Here is a 19,219-nt window from a genome sequence, read left to right as displayed (position 1 = left end):
CCCCTCATGGAGCTTCCCCTGGGCAGCAGAGGCCGGCCTACGTGTATACATTAGTTACAGACTAAACATAGGCAGGCATGCAGAGTGTTGTAAGGGGTGGATCTGGTGCTTTAGGAAGTGTGCAAGACTTGGGGGTGTCTGGGACTTTTCAGGGAGGTTTGGGCCCTTTCTCCTCCTGTTGTCTGCCCTTGAGCTCCTCCAAGACTCCAGTCTTCACTCTTTTGGTGTTTTTTTTTTCTTTCTTCTTTTTTTTTCTTTTTCTAAGAACTGCTTTCCCTGTCTGGCTAACTCAACAGGAGCCAAGGAGATTTGGGCCAGGGGTGGGGGTGGGGTGGGGGGTGGGGAGTGCGGGGGTAGGGGGGTGGGGGGTGAGAGGTGGGTGGGGGAGAGGGGGCATGAATGGGGGAAGAGAGATGAGGAAGGTTGTCAGTGTCTGGAAAATCACTAAGCTCCCCCCCCCCCCCCCCCCCCCCCCCCCCCCCCGGGCTGACAGCTCTGCCAGCCCTCAATCCCAAGGCCTCTCTAAAAGCATTTGACAAAAAGAGAGGTTCCTCTCCTCCCCCACATCCTTCTAGCAGCCAGGAATCCATTCCTGGTCTACCTTCACCTCCCAGACATGCCATCAAAGGCCTAATGGATAATTTTTAATTACTTAGTGGGATTGTCCCCATTTATCTCCTTACAGGGTGAATTTGAGACTTAGGTGTGATAGGGAAAAGACTCCCTGGGATTTAAAAATAAGGTTGCCAGCTGCTTCTGGTCGAAGGCAGATAGGGAAATTGAATAATGCATGTTAGAAGTGTTTATTAGCATTCTGATGAAGGCAAGTGAAATCTGAAAGGAAATCTTCCAGAAATGTTGCTAATATGTTTCCTGGATAAATCAATTGCTCTTCCTACAGAGCATCTCAGCCTCTCTCGTCAGGCTTCAAAAGAAGCCCCCTGGGAAGCCTGTGTCTCATCCCCCGCACCTGGCAAGGGGCTCAGTAAATATCTCCTGAATGAATTCAGCCCTCACCAGGCTTTGGGTGCCCTGAAGGAGGATCTGAGCACAGCCATAGGTATTCTCTCCAGAGCAGTGCACCACCACAAAGACCAGCACAGACTGATGGGCGCTTTTGGATTCACAGGTCGAATTCACAGAAGCAGAATTTACCTCTGTAAAGCTCCCTGAGCACACACTATGCCTTTGTATCCATCTGATCCTCTGTTTGTTTTTTGTTTGAGCACTGGGTGGTGGTGCCTGGAGGGCCCACGTATGGAGCCACATTCCAGGGCACCTTTTCCAGCTACCATGGACCCAACAAATGTGGGCTCCCCCCGCCCCCAAGAAATTGGGAAGATTTGGCGAAACTGAGCCTGTATTCTTCAGGGTAGTAATTGGCTAGGCTGAGTGTCCTTGGCCAGTTTTTAGCGGGCATAGCTTTCTAGGTTGTTGTGCCCCTCACCACCCCCAGTGCTGGGACCACCTTCAGTTCTGTTCATTGCCCCACTTGATCTGCTCTTTTCTTAGAGCACAATTAAGTAAAAAACTTTCATCTCTGAAGATATACTGTTGTAATGACCCCCCACCCCCCACATATGCGTACATAAAACACACATGTATTTTACTCTTCTAGGGTGTCTGCAAGGAATCTGAATTTGTGACCCTGATCAGGGTTGCAGTGAGGGTTCAGTGGACTGATGCAGGCAGAGTCATCAGCACAGTGCCTAGAACTCAGCAAGTGCACACTCAGTACATCCAGCCAGTGCCACTATAGCTGTTTCTTTGGGGTTAGGGGCTAGGAGGCTCTCCTGGAGTCCAAAGATATCCCCAACCTTCTCCGAATGGGTGTTGTTTGGGACTGGGGCGCCCTCTGGCGGCCATTCTTCCCACTTACACCTAGGCTCCTTCACAAAGATGGTTGGCTCCCTTTTACCTGACACTCGGTGCAGCCCTTCAGCCCTTCTCCCCACCCCTTCACACACACACACACACACACACACACACACACACACACAGGGGAGTGGGTGAGAGGTGGCGCCAGAGACAACATATTGCTCACCATTTCCTTTTTCTCCTTCCTGAGCTTGGTGAGTTTAGGGTCACTAGTTATGGGGATAGGAGGAGGGGATTTTAGGTGGGGGTGGTTGCATGACCCTGGTGAAGGGGTGAGTGTCTTCCCTCCTCACACCTGCCTCATTTTCTTCCCAGAGAATCACTGGTTCATGGACTCCCAAATCCACCTCCAGGCAGGGCACAGGACAGCAGGAGGGTATACATTCACGGAGCTCCCCAGGCTATTATGAGGTAATTTTATTTCTTTTCAGTTTAGGTAAAAATAGTAAATACAAGATAATCATAATAAAGGTAAAAATACATCATTTGGATTTTGAACAGTGCTACCTACACTGCAATTTTTGACTTAGTATTTTTAAATTTTTTATAAACAAATAGAACTATTTTGCTATTAGGCTATCTGTGTTCTCATCTGGCACTTAAGAATAGATCACAGGTTACCTCCCGGTTCTGTTTGGATGTGTGGGTGGCAGGGAGGGGTTGAGAAGGGGCGCATGGGTGAGGTCGTTTGTCTTTCCAGGACACAGACAGAACTGCGTTCCATCTGCAGGGGGAGGGTGCATGTGCATCCCAGAAGGCCTTTTCCTGCACTAGCCACTGGATGTATGTCACTGTGGCTGGACTGAAGGTCTCACACGTGTATGTGTGAATGTGGGGGCACTTCCTCCTCTCCTATGGTCATGTTTCTCATTCAACAGCCTAGATTCATGACAGTTCTGGATCCAGGCAGGCCACTGGGCTGCAGGTATCAGCAAGGCTGCTCAGGACAGAGCCAGTGGATCCCCTTAGGATCCTAGGGGAGTGGGCTTGGGACCCTCGCCATCAGGGCTGGTGGCCAGGGCATTCAGCCTGGCCTTGGAATGCTGGTAGAAGTTATAGATGCCCATATGGGCTGTTAAATGTCTTTACCCTTATTTACCCTCAGGTGGTCTTTGTTTAAATTCTTTCCAAATTTCTCACTGAGCTGTTGGATCAAGTCTGCTAGCTCTCCAGTAGCTTGAGATTTCTCTTCAAGAAGCTCATAACGCAGGCTGGAGATATCTTGCTTGATTTCCTTCAGCTCACCTGCAAGACAGGAGAGATTTTGGTGAGTGTGAGCAGGCAGGAGGCACTCATGCCACATGCATTTGGGTGTTTGTTTTCCAGCAGAATGCCAGGTTGCTGGTCTAGCCCACTAAGGGTGTTGGTGAGGGGACAGGAGCTTCTTTTTGACCTGCTACCACTAAAGGACATACCCATCCATTTGAGACTGCTCTCCTCTCATTCTTGCTTAAGCTCTCTGATAAGGGTTTGAGGTAGATGGAGGAGTCAAGATCAGGGTTGTAAATTTCTAGCATCTATTTCATATAATGATTGTTAGAATATTGGTCTTAGAGCCAATAAAGGCAGACTTTAAGAGTCTGAGTAACACCCTCATTAACTGGAACCCTTGTTTTCATGATGCACCCTGTATTGTTCTGACATTATTTGCAGAGGGGAGGAACTCCCGAGTGTGAAGGGAGCAGCTTAGCATGATTAACTGGGCCATAGAACTGGGCAGCCAACACAGGTGCCAGGCCCGTCCTGACCACGTAAGCAGCACTATGTCATGGGAGCCCTGTGACAAGCCTACTGCCCCCTCCTTTCGTACAAAGGACCCCCAAGTGAGGACTTCCACTTATTTCCACAGTGAACCACATGGTTAGAAATCCACATGGGCCTGGGCTGTGGGAACTGTTTTATTAACCACAGAGGGGAGTCGAATATTTCCTGATATTATAGATACTGAAAGTCACTGCCTGAGGACACAGTATTCACACCTGTTTTCTAGCTGTGCCTTACTTACACACAATGTAGAGGTCTTAAAGGTAAGTTCGGTCATTTTTGACATCCCTCAAAACTCACTGGGAACTTCACTGAGCCTAAGTTTTTTGGTGTAATTCCAGGGGCACGAAACCTGAGCAACCCCACCTTCTATGATCAGGTATCTTCTTGTCAGTCACAATTACACACTGTTCCAGGCAATTTTATGATTGAGCTAGAAAAGTAGGGGTAGGTAGTAGGGTTGTTGCTCAGTCCCTAGATAGCTTCAGCCCAGAGGGAAAGCCCCAGGGTGAAGCAGAGGGTTACTGATATTGACCAGATTCTTCCTGTAGGCCCCTGTGGCTCAAGTGAGGGGGAGACTTGTGCCTTTATTTAAGGAGGAGCCTGTTTTTTTTGGTCTGGATGTGTATTTTTAACAAGTGACTCTGAGGTGGGGTTGAGAAACTGGGGTTGTCAGATTTTGAGAGCCTGGAAGTGAGAGAGGATGGAGCCAGCTGGGCTGAAACAGTGGCAGAATGAGAGGGTTGTGGGTAACCTGCATGTGCACTATGGAATGAGGAATTCTGGGCCGTCCTGAACTCAGTGGCCATGAGGGCCACTCAAGGCAGACACCGGTAGGCAGAATAATTATTCCACTCCCCAAAGATATCCCGATCCTAATCCCTGGCTCCCATCTATGAATATGTTATGTGATGTGGCAAAAGGGAACTACAGTTGCAAATAGAATTAAGGTTGCTAATCAGCTGATTTTAAATAGGGAGATGATTTTGGTTTATCCAATCTAATCACAAGTCTTTAAAAGTGGAAGAGTAGGTCAGAGAGATGTGATGACAGAAGGAGCATGAGAGGTGGCAGCATGAGAAGTGGGGAGTGGAGGAGGTGTGTGTCCCACGGCTGGTTCTGAGATGAGTTGTTCCATGCTACAGCCAGACTAAAGGATGGACTTGAGGTTAGAGCTAAGGGCTGTCCCAGCTGACAGCCAGCAAAGGACTAGGGGTCTCAGTCCTACACACCTCCTTCTGATTCTGACACTGCGTCTGGTCCAGTGGGCTCCATCCTGTCTCACTTCTAGGCTCTCAGAATCTGACAACCCTATTGTTTCTCAACCCCACCGTGATTGTAGCCTGGTGAGACCCTGCTCAACTCCTGCAGCTCTGAAGGAAACGGATCCAGTTGCTTACCTTCATTGACTTCGTCATTTTCTCTGTCTACCTGGGCCTTTAGGACATATCTTTTTATGAGCCGTTTCATGATTTTCTGAAATGTGAACACAAGGAAGGCGTCAGATAAGCTTGGCTAAGCCTGGAGGCACTCTGTACTGTGTATGTACAATTCCTCCCTCCCACAGATTTCGGTCAGTTCAGCCTGTTATGTCCTCTTCTCAGGGCTTCAGCTCTGAAACACACAATTGATGTGATCAGGAGGGAGTACTAAGCCTTAGCAGCCAGCCTGGTGGAGCTGTATCCCTTTGAGGTGCTGTGTGTGAGTGGAGATATGCTTAGTACAGAATCAGGACCAGGGTTGGAGGACAAGCCCACCATATCTTGGAAATTTCCCACCATAGGGAGAAATAGATATAGCCAGGCTTTGGGAAGTTTTGCCAAGAGATTCCACGTGTCTGATTCTGCATCCCTTGTCATGTTGGAGGGGAAAGATTTGGCTTGAAGATTCATTTAATATGCAGACACTAGATTCTTTAAGCATGAACAAACAGGAGACACCAAAAATAGAGCCAAGTGTAAGAAAAATTAAAGGGGGTGAACTTTGGATTTTGCCAGCTAGTTGTTCAAAGGTTCTTGCAAAATCACAGGATTTAAAAGTATTCTGGTAGCTGAGACTTTTGAATCTTGCAAGAGATGAGCAGCCAGGCAGAGAGGAAGGGATTCCCTGTGCTTGGTCATCCCTTCCTATGATCTGCTTACCTGCTCACACCTAAGGACTGAGGGGACAGAGGAGCATTTTCTAGATCGAAGGGACCTGAATTCTGTCCCTAGCTTAGCTGTGGGATGTCAAACAGGTTAAGTTCTCTCTGACTACATGGGCTCAGGAAAAGCTTCTTGCAAGTAAAAGACATGATGCAAAGAGCTAGAGGATTTAACTCATTATTATCATTAAACAGCGGTTCTTTTAGTGTCTTTGTTGGTGAAGACCTTGCTGAGGAGGTGTCTCCTGGCTCTGTGATTCCAAGACTTAGACTGGTTCTGGCAAATGCTCTCTCCGGTGAGCTTTGTCAGTCCACTTAGACCAGTACTGTCCCTCCCCAGCCTTTAGCTGGCTGAAGGTCTACTTGCTCTATGGTTTGAGCTGTGATCCAATTTCAGGCTGAATCATTAATTAGCAAGTTCCCTTCCTGCTGTCCTTTCTCAAGGTCTGAGTCTTGTCATGTTAGTGCCAGATTCCTCATGGATATTCTTCTGGTCATTGAGGCAGGTTACCCAAGTTACAAGAATATATGCCTTTCCATGGGGCTCATTAATGCTCTTTTCACTTTGAATTGAAGAAACAAAACAAGGCTTACCCAAAACCAGTCTCCGAGAAAAGAAACAACCATCCACACAAACAGAATAAACAACCCAGATACCAAGCATCTAACATCCTTACTGAAGAGGAATTCAGAAGTATTCTCCCACAGCAACTTTCAGGCTGGTACAGTATAAGGGGATCTAGTTAGTTGTTGCCTTTCAGGAAAAATGGGAGAACAGTGTGACCATCTGTCAGTTGCTTACAAATTTCATGTCCTGATGGGGATCTAGCTTCCCCTCTGACAAGTACATGTCAGACAACTTGGGATCAGCAGGAGCAAGATGCCAGTCTTGTCTCCAGGAAGTCTGAAACAGTTAGAAAAAGCCCCAGAGCTCTATTAAAATGAATGCTACACAGGATCTCTGCTTCCAGAAAAGATAGACATTAAAAGCCCTCCCTCCTTCTCTGCATTAAGGAAAGCATGTTTCTTCATGATTAATCTGCGGTATCTCCTTGCTAGCTTCCGTAGAGTTCCTTCACTGCATGGAGATGATAAGCTTTCCCCAAGTTTACATACCTTCGTCGGTGGCCATTTGGCCCACCTCCCCCATGCATTTAGCAAGAGCCAGAGATGAGTATATTTAGTGACATGACTTAGGCAAAATAAATATTACTGAGATGGATAATGGATAAGGATGGTTGTGACCTTGAGACCTAAATCCAGGGAAGAAAGCACAAAGCTCCCCTTGCCCAGATTCCAAGAGGCCCCTAATGTCTGACTGCTGCTGGTGAAGGGAAAATAGAAAGTCTTTCTGAGGAAGAGACAACCCTCTCTGAGCAGCCAGGACAGCTAAAGACATAACGAAGAAGAGAATACATATGGTATGTTTGATATGGCAAATGAAGTAGAATCTAAAGGGAAGCAAGTATTTTCACCTAGGAAAATTGAATTTGAGGAACACTTGGAAGAGAATGGACAGAATGTATCCTAGGACATTCATGTGTCACACTGGTTTCATCAGACACCAGAATAGAGGAAATCAGCACTGGCAAATTGTCTCTTCTGTTTGCTTTGATCTCTACAGAAAAGACTATCTAGAATGTGAAAAAGAGGATTCCCCATTGGATTGGGGGGAAGGCATTGTATTAGCAAGGATGGGCTTATTTGAATGATGAACTTTGCCTAGATTCTGTGGTTCATTTGGGATATGGCTTATTTGATGTTTCCTTGATAATCTACCTCTCAGAGAGTGCGTATATGGGGTCAGTACACACCCCAAGAAATTGACACATGGATCTTGGAACAGGTCATAGGAGCTTTGATAGAAGGCACACTATGGCAACCTTGTTGATATCATGGTTTTGTTCATTGTTTAGTCTCATGTCCATAAAACCCAAACTGGGGGAAAAAATTGCAAAAGAAAGGAACCAGTTTTGTTAAAAATAAAAATTCAGATTCCTGGAAGCCTAAGAAAGCAAAGCACAGAGATCCTCTGAAGTCTGAAGGAAATGCCTTCCCTTACAATGGAGAGCAATCCAAGAATGAAGAACTGACAGCTTACAAGAAACATCTGAGGCACTAAGATTGAACAATCAAGCAGATCTGTGGAAGAGACACAAAGGAAACAAGCTACAAAACCACACATGGATGAACAAAGGGCTTTTGTGTTACTGGGAATGTTACAATATTTCTCAGAACTGAGAAGGTGTCAGAAGCTGGCGGTGTTTGTGCTCAGTGAGATGGCAGCTCTGGGTGCAGCCTGGATAGTGGAACAGAGGGAGCAGATTGGACTTCTGAACTCTGCACATTGGAAGTTGCTTTGGGAAGAAAGCAATGCAGCTGGGAAGCCACCAATGGGCCCAAGAAAAAAGATGAGCCTTGTAGATCCTTGTCTGAGTCCTTCACTGTGTTTCCAAGTTACTGTTGCTACCTGGTGATAGTGGAGTGCCTCCACTGCCCGTTGCCTTCCCTCAGGTTGCAAAGGCTCAACAGAATCTCTTCATCATGACTGTGAAGCACAGGAAGGGCATGTCCCAGAAAGGCTCTAGTGCAACACTGTGAGGATGAAAGGTGGGCCAGGGTCTGGGCAGCTTGTGTGGTGAAAGACTGTCATTCGGAATCAGATCTCAGTTCATCCAGCTGTGTGACCTTTGCCACTGAGCATCAGTTCTCTCTCTGTGAAATGGGGTTAAAGATGCTGCCCCTCTCACAGCAATATGGTGAGATCACACCAATGCTCACGTCTCTCCTTTCATGTCTTCTCAAGGTTTACTTCTGTGTAAGCAGAACTCGTGAGCAGGGCTGAACAAAGTGCGAAATGCTCTGCTCCTGTTTACTGTCTTCTGATAGCTTTGGTTCAGTTTTCCTTCCTTCCTTTTCCCTGACAACTGATTGAATCAGTAGCCTCAGGCTTTTCATGATGGATTCACAGAATGCTGGGTGAGGAGTTTTTCAAGGTTATCAGTAGCCTGAAGCTGCAAACTGACCAGTTTTTTTTTCATCATAGCCGGAAACTCTTCAAGGGATGGGAGGCTGCCAGGCTCACCCCATGATGATGGAGAACAGAAATGGAATGGCCCTGAGATGGCCTTTGAAAATAGTCTTGTTTACAAAGGATTCATTCCGGGTACAGGACATTCACCACATAATGAGTCTTCCTCTATCTCAGCAGGATTTAGCCCTTAACTCTGGAGTTATCTATCTTTTCTGTAATACAGATAATCTAAAACTTCTCTCTGAGAAGCTGAGAAAGGAAAATCCTTCCATGACCAAAGGATTTGTCTGTAAAATAACTCAAAGCAGATCAAACTAGGCATGCCCGATTTTATGTGTGATTAAATGTAAGATTTGCCCATTGCCAATTGTTAGCCTGTGTCATCTGATTATACCATGTTTTCCCGAAAATAAGACATTCTCCGAAAATAAGACCTACTTACAGGCTTCCTTCTGAGTGAAATATAAGGCATCCCCCCTGAAAATAAGCCCCCCCCCCCCCCCCCCACCACCACTTTAGGCTAAACATGAGAGATTTGGTCCACTGATTCTGAAAGAAATGGAGTCACAAGAAATTCACCAGGAAATTCAGGAATTGGATTGTTATGATGATGTTCCAGAAGATGATGACATGATTGTCATTGAATAAATGAGTAAATTCTTGATACTGTAGGATTCACAGTTTGTCTGGTTTGTGTTGACAACTACTGTACTACTGTACCGTATACAGGTAATAAATTTCCTTTATTTTCATTTAACAATAAATGTGTACCATATTCTTCTTCATGGAAAAATAAGAAATCCCCTGAAAATAAGACCTAGCGCATCTTTGGGAGCAAAAATTAATATAAGACACTATCTTATTTTTGGGGAAACAGGGTACTAGTACTTTTGAGGGATGAGTCATTTCTTAGTTGTACTTAAATGCTCTTAACCGCACAGCTGACTTCTGAAATATAGATGGAAATTCAATTAAGGATATGTCTGGAAGATGTTACAGCTGCCATTGCTCCCTCTTGGATGGTGGCACTACGGACATATCACTTGGGCCCAGAGGAACACTCAGAACAGCTTTCATCTGATAAGAAATTATCAGCATGGATCAAACTGCTGATCATAGGGAAGAGTCAGGAAAAGAATGGCTGCTCTTTTATAATCAATAACCTGTAGTTGCCATTTATCACTGGCTCACGGGCTGATTCAAACTGATACAGATATTTAACATGAATTTCCAAAAGCATTGTAAGGACAAGAGGTTATCTTCTAATTTTTATAAAAGACTTTGCAGCCTGGGAGTCTAAGGCCAGGTGCCCACTGAAGGCAGCAATAGCCACCTGGTAGCTTAAGACAAATACATGGGAGTCATGCTACCTCTCCCTACTGCATACCTGCTTGTATGCTTCACGTCCCATTGGCTCTATATCCAGAATCTCTGCTTCCTTCTATCATCCTACTCACACCCCAATCCAAGCCACCATCCCCTGCACCTGCAGGACTGTCACATTGTCCTCACTGGTCTCCCTGCTTACTCTCAGATAATCCCCACCAATTTCCTCTCATTATAGCAATTAAGTAGACCTCTTAAAGCATAAATAAAATTTTATCTTCACCCCCAAGTTAAGGTCCTCCAACTGCCTTACTCAGTGGTCATGTAGATGACACCCTAATCTTGGTCTGGCTGCATGCTTTCTCCTCTGACTTTATTCCCCTCCCCTCTGCCTAGTTTCTCCCATCCAGCTCTTGCTGATGTTTTCCCTCTGCCTGTAAGGCCACGCATGCTGCCTCTTAATCATCCATGAGGTCATAGCTAACTGCCCTCTTCTTGAAGGGGCCTCCTCTGATAAGCAGGGTTTCCCTGTTTTCTCCATCTTTTCATCCTGTTATTCTCTTCTTGGCACTTTTATCAGTTTGAATGTATGTCTCTGTATGTTTACTTGCTCATTGCCTCCCTTACTGGACTGAAGTGCCATTAAGATAGAAAACATATCTTTATCCCTATTAATTAGCACAGTGCCTGGCATACAGGAAGTACCCAGTAAATATTCACTGAATGAAGGAAAGACTGAAGTGGTGTTCTGAGGGGATGACACAGCCAAGTGACTGAATTTGTGCCTTAATGGAATCCACTTCTGCCCATGCCTGAAATAAAGTGTGGTTACCTGGTATCTGGTGGGTTTGCTGAAAGTATTATTTGCTGTCAGGTTTTCAGAATTCCTCATGCCAGCCTGGTATCGAGTCTTCTAGAAGAAAAATACATGCATAATACATAATTCATACGTACCTAATAGGACTTGAATATCACCCACTTTTGGGATGGTCCCTAAAAAGAAGACCTTTGGGAAGGCAATATGCCCAGTGCTGCTTGGCTTCCTAGAACACTTTAGTTCTGTAGTTTGTCAACAGGTTATGGAATGTTGTTTGTCAATTCTGGAAAGCGCTGAGTTAAAGTTATGTGTGTTCTCCAGGACTCCTTAGAGGTTTTAACGTGTGAATATTGAGACTCCCTGGGAGGAGGAGATAATGGGCAGGGAACCTTTCTTCCCAGAGATCATCCTCCAGTTACATTCTAGGAAGAGCTATCTACTTCCAAGTCCATTAAGGAGTTCCTCTAAGCTGGAGCCTGGGCTTGAGCCCCCAGCAATGTACCTTTCCAAGGAGCTGCAGGGAGCAGGTGGCTCCCAGCACTACTGCTGATGCTGTAGCTTTGCTGATGTGCCCAGAGTTTTGAAAAGTATTGGCCCCTCTTGGTGCCTGGCTCTCCTTGTATCAGGGGCCCCATCTGAAACACAACTTCCTGCTCCTCCTCCTGCTGCCTTCTTAGCCCCATAAACTCCATGCTACCTACCCTGAATTTGGAATTTAGCATGCCCATTTCAAGGTCATTTTCACAGCTTTTGGCCTTGGATTTGCAGAGTTTGATGAGGCACATCTTGATTCTCATTATGAGATAATAAAATGATTTAGGACTTGGCACTAGATTGAAAGGAGCAGGTAGAGTTCTTCCTTCATCAAAATAGGACAGCCAGAGCTTTGCCCGGGCAAATTTCCATTCCACGTCTGCGTCCTCCTGTGAACAAGGGAAACAGCAAGACACCATCAAAGGCCATGACTTATTTTTATTTTTATTTTTTATTTTTTTTATTTTTTATTTTTTAATTTTTTAATTTTTTAATTTTATTTTATTTTTTAAAATCAATCTTTATTGTTCATATTATTACAAAGGTTCCTCATTTCTTCCCCCCTCCACCAGGTTCCCACCCCAACCTCTGCCCCCTCCCCATCCCCCATTGTCCTCATCCATAGGTGCACAGTTTATGTTCAGTCTCTTCCTCCCTCCCTTTCCCGATAGTAAATCCCTTTTCAGATAGTAAATCTGTTACTTAGCATTTTCTCATATCAATAATACCTCCACATGCCCAATGATACACTTCACACAAAAGACATTTCCAAATAGGTCAACCAGCCTCATCCAGGCCCCACCCAAGGCACTCACAGATCAACACCCCAGCGCTATACTAACTCAACACATCCAGATCTAAGCCTTCATCACTTGATTCAGCAGACCCTCAAGTTCCCGCAAAAGTTTCCAGCCATGTCTGAGAGGCAGCCGTGGGCAGGTACAGGCGAGGAGCAAGCTGTTTCGGGCCTGGTTGCTCCGGGCCTGGCCTCTGTTGCTCTGGTTCGTTCCACAACCAGCTGCTCCGGGTCTGGTCACTGCCGCTCCCGACCTAGTTGCTCTGGACTTGGCTGTTGCTGCTACAGGCCTGGCCGCACCCGACCCGGCTGCTCTGGGACCGGTTGCTCCGGTCCCGGCCGCTCCGGGCCTGGCCGCTCCCAGCCTGACAGCCGCTGCTCCGGGCCTGGCTGCTCCCAGCCTGGCAGCCATTGCTCCTGGCCTGGCCGCACCAGACCCGGCTGCTCCGGGCCTGGCCGCTCCCAGCCTGGCAGCTGCTGCTCCGGGCCTGGCCGCACAAGACCCGGCTGCTCCGGGCCTGGCCGCTCCCAGCCTGGCAGCTGCTGCTCCGGGCCTGGCCGCTTCCAGCCTGGCAGCCGCTGCTCCGGGCCTGGCCGCTCCCAGCCTGGCAGCTGCTGCTCCGGGCCTGGCCGCTCCCAGCCTGACAGCCGCTGCTCCGGGCCTGGCTGCTCCCAGCCTGGCAGCCATTGCTCCTGGCCTGGCCGCACCCGACCCGGCTGCTCCGGGCCTGGCCGCTCCCAGCCTGGCAGCCGCTGCTCCGGGCCTGGCCGCACCAGACCCGGCTGCTCCGGGCCTGGCCGCTCCCAGCCTGGCAGCCGCTGCTCCGGGCCTGGCCGCACAAGACCCGGCTGCTCCGGGCCTGGCCGCTCCCAGCCTGGCAGCCGCTGCTCCGGGCCTGGCCGCACCAGACCCGGCTGCTCCGGGCCTGGCCGCTCCCAGCCTGGCAGCCGCTTCTCCGGGCCTGGCCACTCCCAGCCTGGCAGCCACTGCTCCGGGCCTGGCCGCACCAGACCCGGCTGCTCCGGGCCTGGCCGCTCCCAGCCTGGCAGCCGCTGCTCCGGGCCTGGCCGCTCCCAGCCTGGCAGCCACTGCTCCTGGCCTGGCCGCACCAGACCCGGCTGCTCCGGGCCTGGCCGCTCCCAGCCTGGCAGCTGCTGCTCCAGGCCTGGCCGCTCCCAGCCTGGCAGCCGCTGCTCCTGGCCTGGCCGCACCAGACCCGGCTGCTCCGGGCCTGGCCGCTCCCAGCCTGGCAGTCGCTGCTCCGGGCCTGGCCGCACCAGACCCGGCTGCTCCGGGCCTGGCCGCTCCCAGCCTGGCAGCTGTTGCTCTGGGCCTGGCCGCTCCCAGCCTGGCAGCCGCTGCTCCGGGTCTGGCCACACCAGACCCAGCTGCTCCGGACCTGGCTGCTCCCAGCCTGGCAGCTGCTGCTCCGGGCCTGGCCGCTCCCAGCCTGGCAGCCGCTGCTCCAGGCCTGGCCACACCAGACCCAGCTACTCCGGACCTGGCCGCTCCCAGCCTGGCCGCCGCTGCTCCGGGCCTGGCCGCACCCGACCCGGCTGCTCTGAGCCTGGCCGCTCCCAGCCTGGATGCTCCGTGCTTGGCTACTGCTGTTCTGGGCTTGGCTGCTCCCAACCCGGCTGCTCTGGGCCGGGCTTCTCCGGGCCCAGCCACTCTGTGTCTGGGTGTTCCTGGACTGGCCACCCTGGGCTTGGCCGCCTCTGCCTCAGGCCTGGCTGCCACTGCCCCAGGTCTGGCTGCTCCAGTGCTGGCCGTTGATGCTCTTGTTCTGGCTGCTGCTGCTCTGGGGCCTGGCCACTGCTGCTCCGGGCCCAGCTGCCACTGCCTTGTGCCTGGCCACTCTAGGCCTGGTCGCCGCTGTTCCAACATTCTGTCCCTTTTTTCTCTTTTTTTTTTTTCTTTTTTTAAAAAAAAAACAAAACGCATTTATGTTGCAATGTTGGCTGGTGCGTTGAGTTCTGACTTAGTCTTTGATTTTTCAAGATCTTCTTTGTATTCTTTCTTAAGTAATTTTACTATCATTTGCTCTCACTTGATTTCTTCACATTGAGAACTTCTTTGGTTTCTTCCTCCTTGTCCTGGGAGCTCAGCAGGTTGGCCTGTGACACCCCTTTGTTCTCCGCGGGCTCCCGCGCTGCTCCAGCCTGTTGCCGGGGTCGGCGCCGCCCAGGAAGCAGCCCCCGTCCTTGGCTCCGTTGCCAGCGCTCAGCAGTCGAAGGCTCAGGGGCACCCCCCCCACTGGGGGCCCCGTCGCCCGGCTCCTTGCTGGCGCCCGGCTGGCCGGTGTCCGGCAGGGGCTCCTGCTCCTCGTGGCGTTCCTCCAGTCTGGAGCTTTCTTTCTCCCTCCCACTAGGGGAGTCCAGGATCAGAGTCAACAGACTGTCCTCTGCGCACAGCGTGCGCGACTCCGGGGGCTCGGCCTTTCGCCGCGCTCCCAGGACTCCACCTCACAGCTCCGTCTCCCCCGGCCCGAGCCTGGGTCCCCAGGGAGTGGCCCAGACCTGGAGTTCGGGGCGGTCTGGACTGAGGCTCAGAGCTGCCGCCGGAGGCTTTGTTTCTTCCGGCTAGGGTAATCCAGCATCAGAGTCAACATTCAGTCCTCTGCGCGCCATGTGCGCGCGACTCCGGGGGACGCATTTCGCCGTCCCCCGGGATTGTCTCCCCCTGCCGGAGCCTGGGTCCCCAGGGTCTGGCACATACCTTGGAGCTCAGCGCTGCCGGTTCGGGGGTTCAGCCCAGGCTGGGGGTTCTATTTCCTTCCTGCTGGGAACGCCAGGCAGCACCCAGCCCTCTCCTCCTCTCCGGCTGCGACCTCTCCGCGCGCGCGTGCATGCGAGCGCGCAGCATGTCTCCGTACCTTAGGCTTTTTTTCAGCTCCTCTGATTTTCCTTCTGGTTTTCTCCCTCCTTCCTATTGTAGAGTTTTCAGTCAGTCGACTACCTATAGTTCTGGGCAATGTCCACTCTACATTTTAGTTGTATTCCCTTGAAATTGTTGTGAGCTGCTGCGGCTAGGTGTATACCCGAGCAGCCATCTTGGATCCTCTCCTATTTTTATTTTTTATTTTTACTGTTTAAGGCCATGGTTTAACAACCGAACTCAATCTCGGGGTGGAGGTGGGGGTGTAGCCTCCAAGTTCTGAAAGCAGATTTCTAAACCGGACTCTGATACATTTGTGGATCCTCACTACAGGGGTACACTGGGAGTTTGCTCTCGCTAATACCTTATGCAATCAGTCATCCCAAAAGATTTCCACTTCTTGGATTCAGCACAGAAAACAACAGCGAGTTCTTTTCCCCTTATTCTCCACTGGGTATTTTTACTAGTAGAAAGTTCTGGGCTCTGGAGATGATGCTGCCTCCCTTACATAGCCTTAAGGTTGGCATTGAGTATGTGCTCTAGGAGTGGAGGTTTCCTCTCCCCACAGGCATTCATTTCATTCAAGCATCTGTGTGAGGTTGCAGGGATGTGCCATGAGATATAAGGTTATCACCAGTAGGCGTTGTCATTTTGTTTGCTCTTGCTCAGACCCCATCAGCACCTGGCCTGGTCTATGGGACACCCTTTTAGATTGGGAGCTTTGTGAGAGTAGGGAGTCACTCCTTGTACAACTGAGAGGTGTGACAGAGACACTTGACCTGAGAGGAATGATGATATAGTGGTGGGAACATGGACTTTGGGGCCCGCCTGGCTCGATTTCTTATAGGCTATGTCGCAGTGGCAGGTAATTTAGCTGCTCTGGGCCTCAGTTTCCTCATCTGTAAAATAATAATACCCACTTCGTAGGTTGTTGTGAGAATTAAGAGTTAATGCCTGAAAAATACTTAGTGTCAGACTATTGGTAAACCTCAGTAAATACTATCTTTTTAAGAAAAATACTTTTTATGGATTTCAGATAGGAAGGGAGAGGGAGAAAGAGAAACATCAGTGATGAGAGAGTATCATTGATTGGCTGCCTTCTACATGCCTTCTAATGGGGATTGAGTTCGCAACCCAGATATGTGCCTTTGACTGGAACCGAACCTGGAACTTTTCAGTGCACAGGCCAACGCACAGGCCAAAACTAGCTATGGCAATACTATTTTAAAAAATCTCTATCGTGTAACACAGTGCATAATGTTCAACCTTCTGGCATTTAGCAAACATTTATAGAGCACCTACTATTCTGGCTTGTGCTAGGTAGGCACAGGGGATGACAATCTACAATATGTCCTTTTGGAACACACAATTTGGCCAATGGCACAAGTATGTTAACCAATACATCAGCTAGACTTTTACCTAGTGTTGTGTGCTAAGAGCCGTGGGAGGCTCTGGTATTGAGGCCTGTGGCCTGGCCCTGAGTATTAGGGAAGGCTGTCTTGGTGGCTGGCATTTGAGCTGAGATCCAAGGGATGTGTAGTTCCCAACCATGTCAAAGTGTGGGTGGGCTGGGAGGTGAAGAGTTGGAGCTAATTTGTGGGAGAGGCAGTGAGAAGTTTAAACAACTCTTGAGACAACTTTTGAGAAAGTTTGCAGTAAATAGTAGGAGAGGAAGAGATTGAGAGTTAGAAAGTGAGATTGAGGGAGGATTTTTTGTGGTTACCTTTTAAGATCCAGAGGCTTACTTAAATGCTGACAGGAGGACTAGATAGAAAGGGAGAGGGCGATGATGCATATGGAGTCAGGATAATGGTGGCTCCTGAGGAGATGAGAGGGCAAGGAGCCAGGGCATGTGGGCAGCCTGATAGGATGGAGAAGGAGCACAGGTGGGGCAGAGCAGGGGGGTGCATGGATTTGGACAGTAGATACTCAAGATCTATTGGCTGAATAAGTGTTCTCATGGAAGGCTTTATAAATATGTGCTCTATCAAAATTCAGTGTGATCTTGAGTAGTGGGCACTTCCATGAGGCCTTATTCCACTTCTTGTGTTCCTGCACATATAACGCTAGTGAAATGGGTCGGGGACGAGGGCTCTCGCCTGATGAGAAGTGTCGGCTGCAGTGAGCTCTGCCTATCTTGTGTCATCACACTGTTGAGATAACTTGACAAGCCACAGGGTTAACTCCCAAACTATTGAATAGTAGACATCAATAACATGGTTTTACATTTAACATTCATTTGGACCAAAGCATGATATGCTTGTTAGGATGGGGCCAAACATCTCAGGTGAGTGGTACAGAGACCCACAGATTACTAGGCACCATCTGGTTTCTCTTACACATGGGAAACTGAGGCCCAGAAGGGCAGGGAGGGCTAGTTAGCAATAGCTCACCCACATAGGTGGTGACCTAATAGGCATAGCACATTAAAAAAAGATGTTTCTCGACAGATGCTGCATTTTTGCAGGGGGAGGTTATGAGGAGCGTGGGGAGGAAGATAGGGGAAATAAGGGCTTCAGGGTCTAGCTCATCTCTGCCTTTCACCTCTTGCCTCTTTTCCTTGCATAATCTATCAAATTGTTTGACACCTCTCTCTACTATTAAGCATACTTTTTTTTTGAGGGCATTATGGACCAAATGTGTCCTCCTAAAATTTACATGTTGAAACTCTAATCCTCTATACATTTGAATGTGGTTTGTACTTGGAAATAGGGCCTTCAAAGTGGTAATTTAGGTTAAATGAAGTTATAAAGATGGGACCCTAATCCAGTATGACTGATGTCATTATAAGGAGAAGAAGATACACCAGGGATGCATGTACAAAGAAGAATGGCCATGTGAGCACACAATGAGGAGGCAGCCACCTGCAAACCTAGGAGAGGCCTTAGGAGAAAACAGCCCTGCTGACACTTTGATCTTGACTTCCAACCTCCAGAGCTGTGAGTAAATAACTTTCTGTTGTTTAAGCCACCCACTCTGAGGTATTTTGTTATGGAAGATCTACTAGGTATACCTGTTAATAATGCGGATTTTTAAATCAAAGACAACACTATAATTTCAAGAGAAACATCAAAAGTGCTTTATTCAAAGTAATGTCCATTGCTAGCTACACATTTTCCCCATCTTTCAGGTAATTTGTGGATACTGTCCCAATAAAACTTTACTTGTTTTGAGGCAAACCATTCAGAGACCCAACTTTCCACTTCTTCGTATGTAAAGTGTTACTCAAAAAGTGTGTGTGCTATCCATTAGAACAAGTGGTAATATGAAGGAGCAAGGTCTGGTGAATACAGTGGGTGGATTAATACTTCCCAGGCTAGATCTTTTAATGTGTTTTTAACTGGTTTTGAAGTTTGTGATGGTGCGTCATCATGAAGCAAAATTACCTTGCGTGTCTTCTGGAACATTGTGATAGTTTTATGTTCAAAGTGTGGTTCAGATAGACTATTCATTCTGTAGTGATCAGTATTTATGGCTTCACCTGATTTTAGAAGCTCATAATACACCACACCTTCCTGATCCCACCAAACACAGAGCATTGTCTTCTTTCCTAAGCAATTTGGCAGTTGATGTTGATGGTTGACGTGGATCAACGCATGATTTTGTGCATTTGGGATTTTCAAAATAAATCAATTTTTCATTGCCAGTCACAATTTGATGCAAAAAAGACTTTCAAAAAAACAAAACAAAACAAAAAACGACTTTTGTGCAGTTGTAGCAACATTTTACTGATGACTTTCGGTTTTCTATTTGTCTTTCATTAGGTTGATGTGACACCCATTTTCCTTCCTTTAAAATATTTCCCATTGCTTGTAAATGATTGGAAATTGTTTTCTGAGCAATGTTTAATCTTTCTGCAAGTTGTTTTTGTGTTTGACATGCATCTTCATCCAATACTAGTAATGCTTGTAATTGTTGGTCTTCAAACTTTTTCAGTTGACCTGGACTTTCTTTGTCTTTTACATAGAAATCACTTTGAAGCATTTAAACCAGTGTTCACAAGTATCTTGAGATGGAGCATGTTTATTATAAGCTTCCCAAAGTATTCA

General features: G+C 48.2%; 1 protein-coding gene across 1 annotated transcript in view; it reads right to left on the bottom strand.

Moving 5' to 3' along the window:
* Window positions 1-2,336: 2,336 nt before the first annotated feature.
* Window positions 2,337-19,219, bottom strand: part of TRPC7 (transient receptor potential cation channel subfamily C member 7) — a 110,866-nt gene continuing 93,983 nt past the window's right edge. Inside the window, exons 9-12 of the mRNA XM_084884528.1 lie at window positions 11,664-11,885; window positions 10,978-11,058; window positions 5,043-5,118; window positions 2,337-3,123 (exon numbers count right to left, since the gene is read on the bottom strand). Coding sequence (XP_084740654.1) covers window positions 2,954-3,123; window positions 5,043-5,118; window positions 10,978-11,058; window positions 11,664-11,885 — 549 coding nt within the window. The 3' untranslated portion in view covers window positions 2,337-2,953. The remainder of the gene's footprint in view (window positions 3,124-5,042; window positions 5,119-10,977; window positions 11,059-11,663; window positions 11,886-19,219) is intronic.

Source organism: Pipistrellus hanaki (genome assembly GCF_964339955.1).
Source record: "Pipistrellus hanaki genome assembly, chromosome: 5".
Classification (NCBI taxonomy): Eukaryota; Metazoa; Chordata; class Mammalia; order Chiroptera; family Vespertilionidae; genus Pipistrellus; species Pipistrellus hanaki.
The sequence above is the reverse complement of the archived record's forward strand: the minus strand, read 5'-3'. Positions and strand labels throughout refer to the sequence as shown.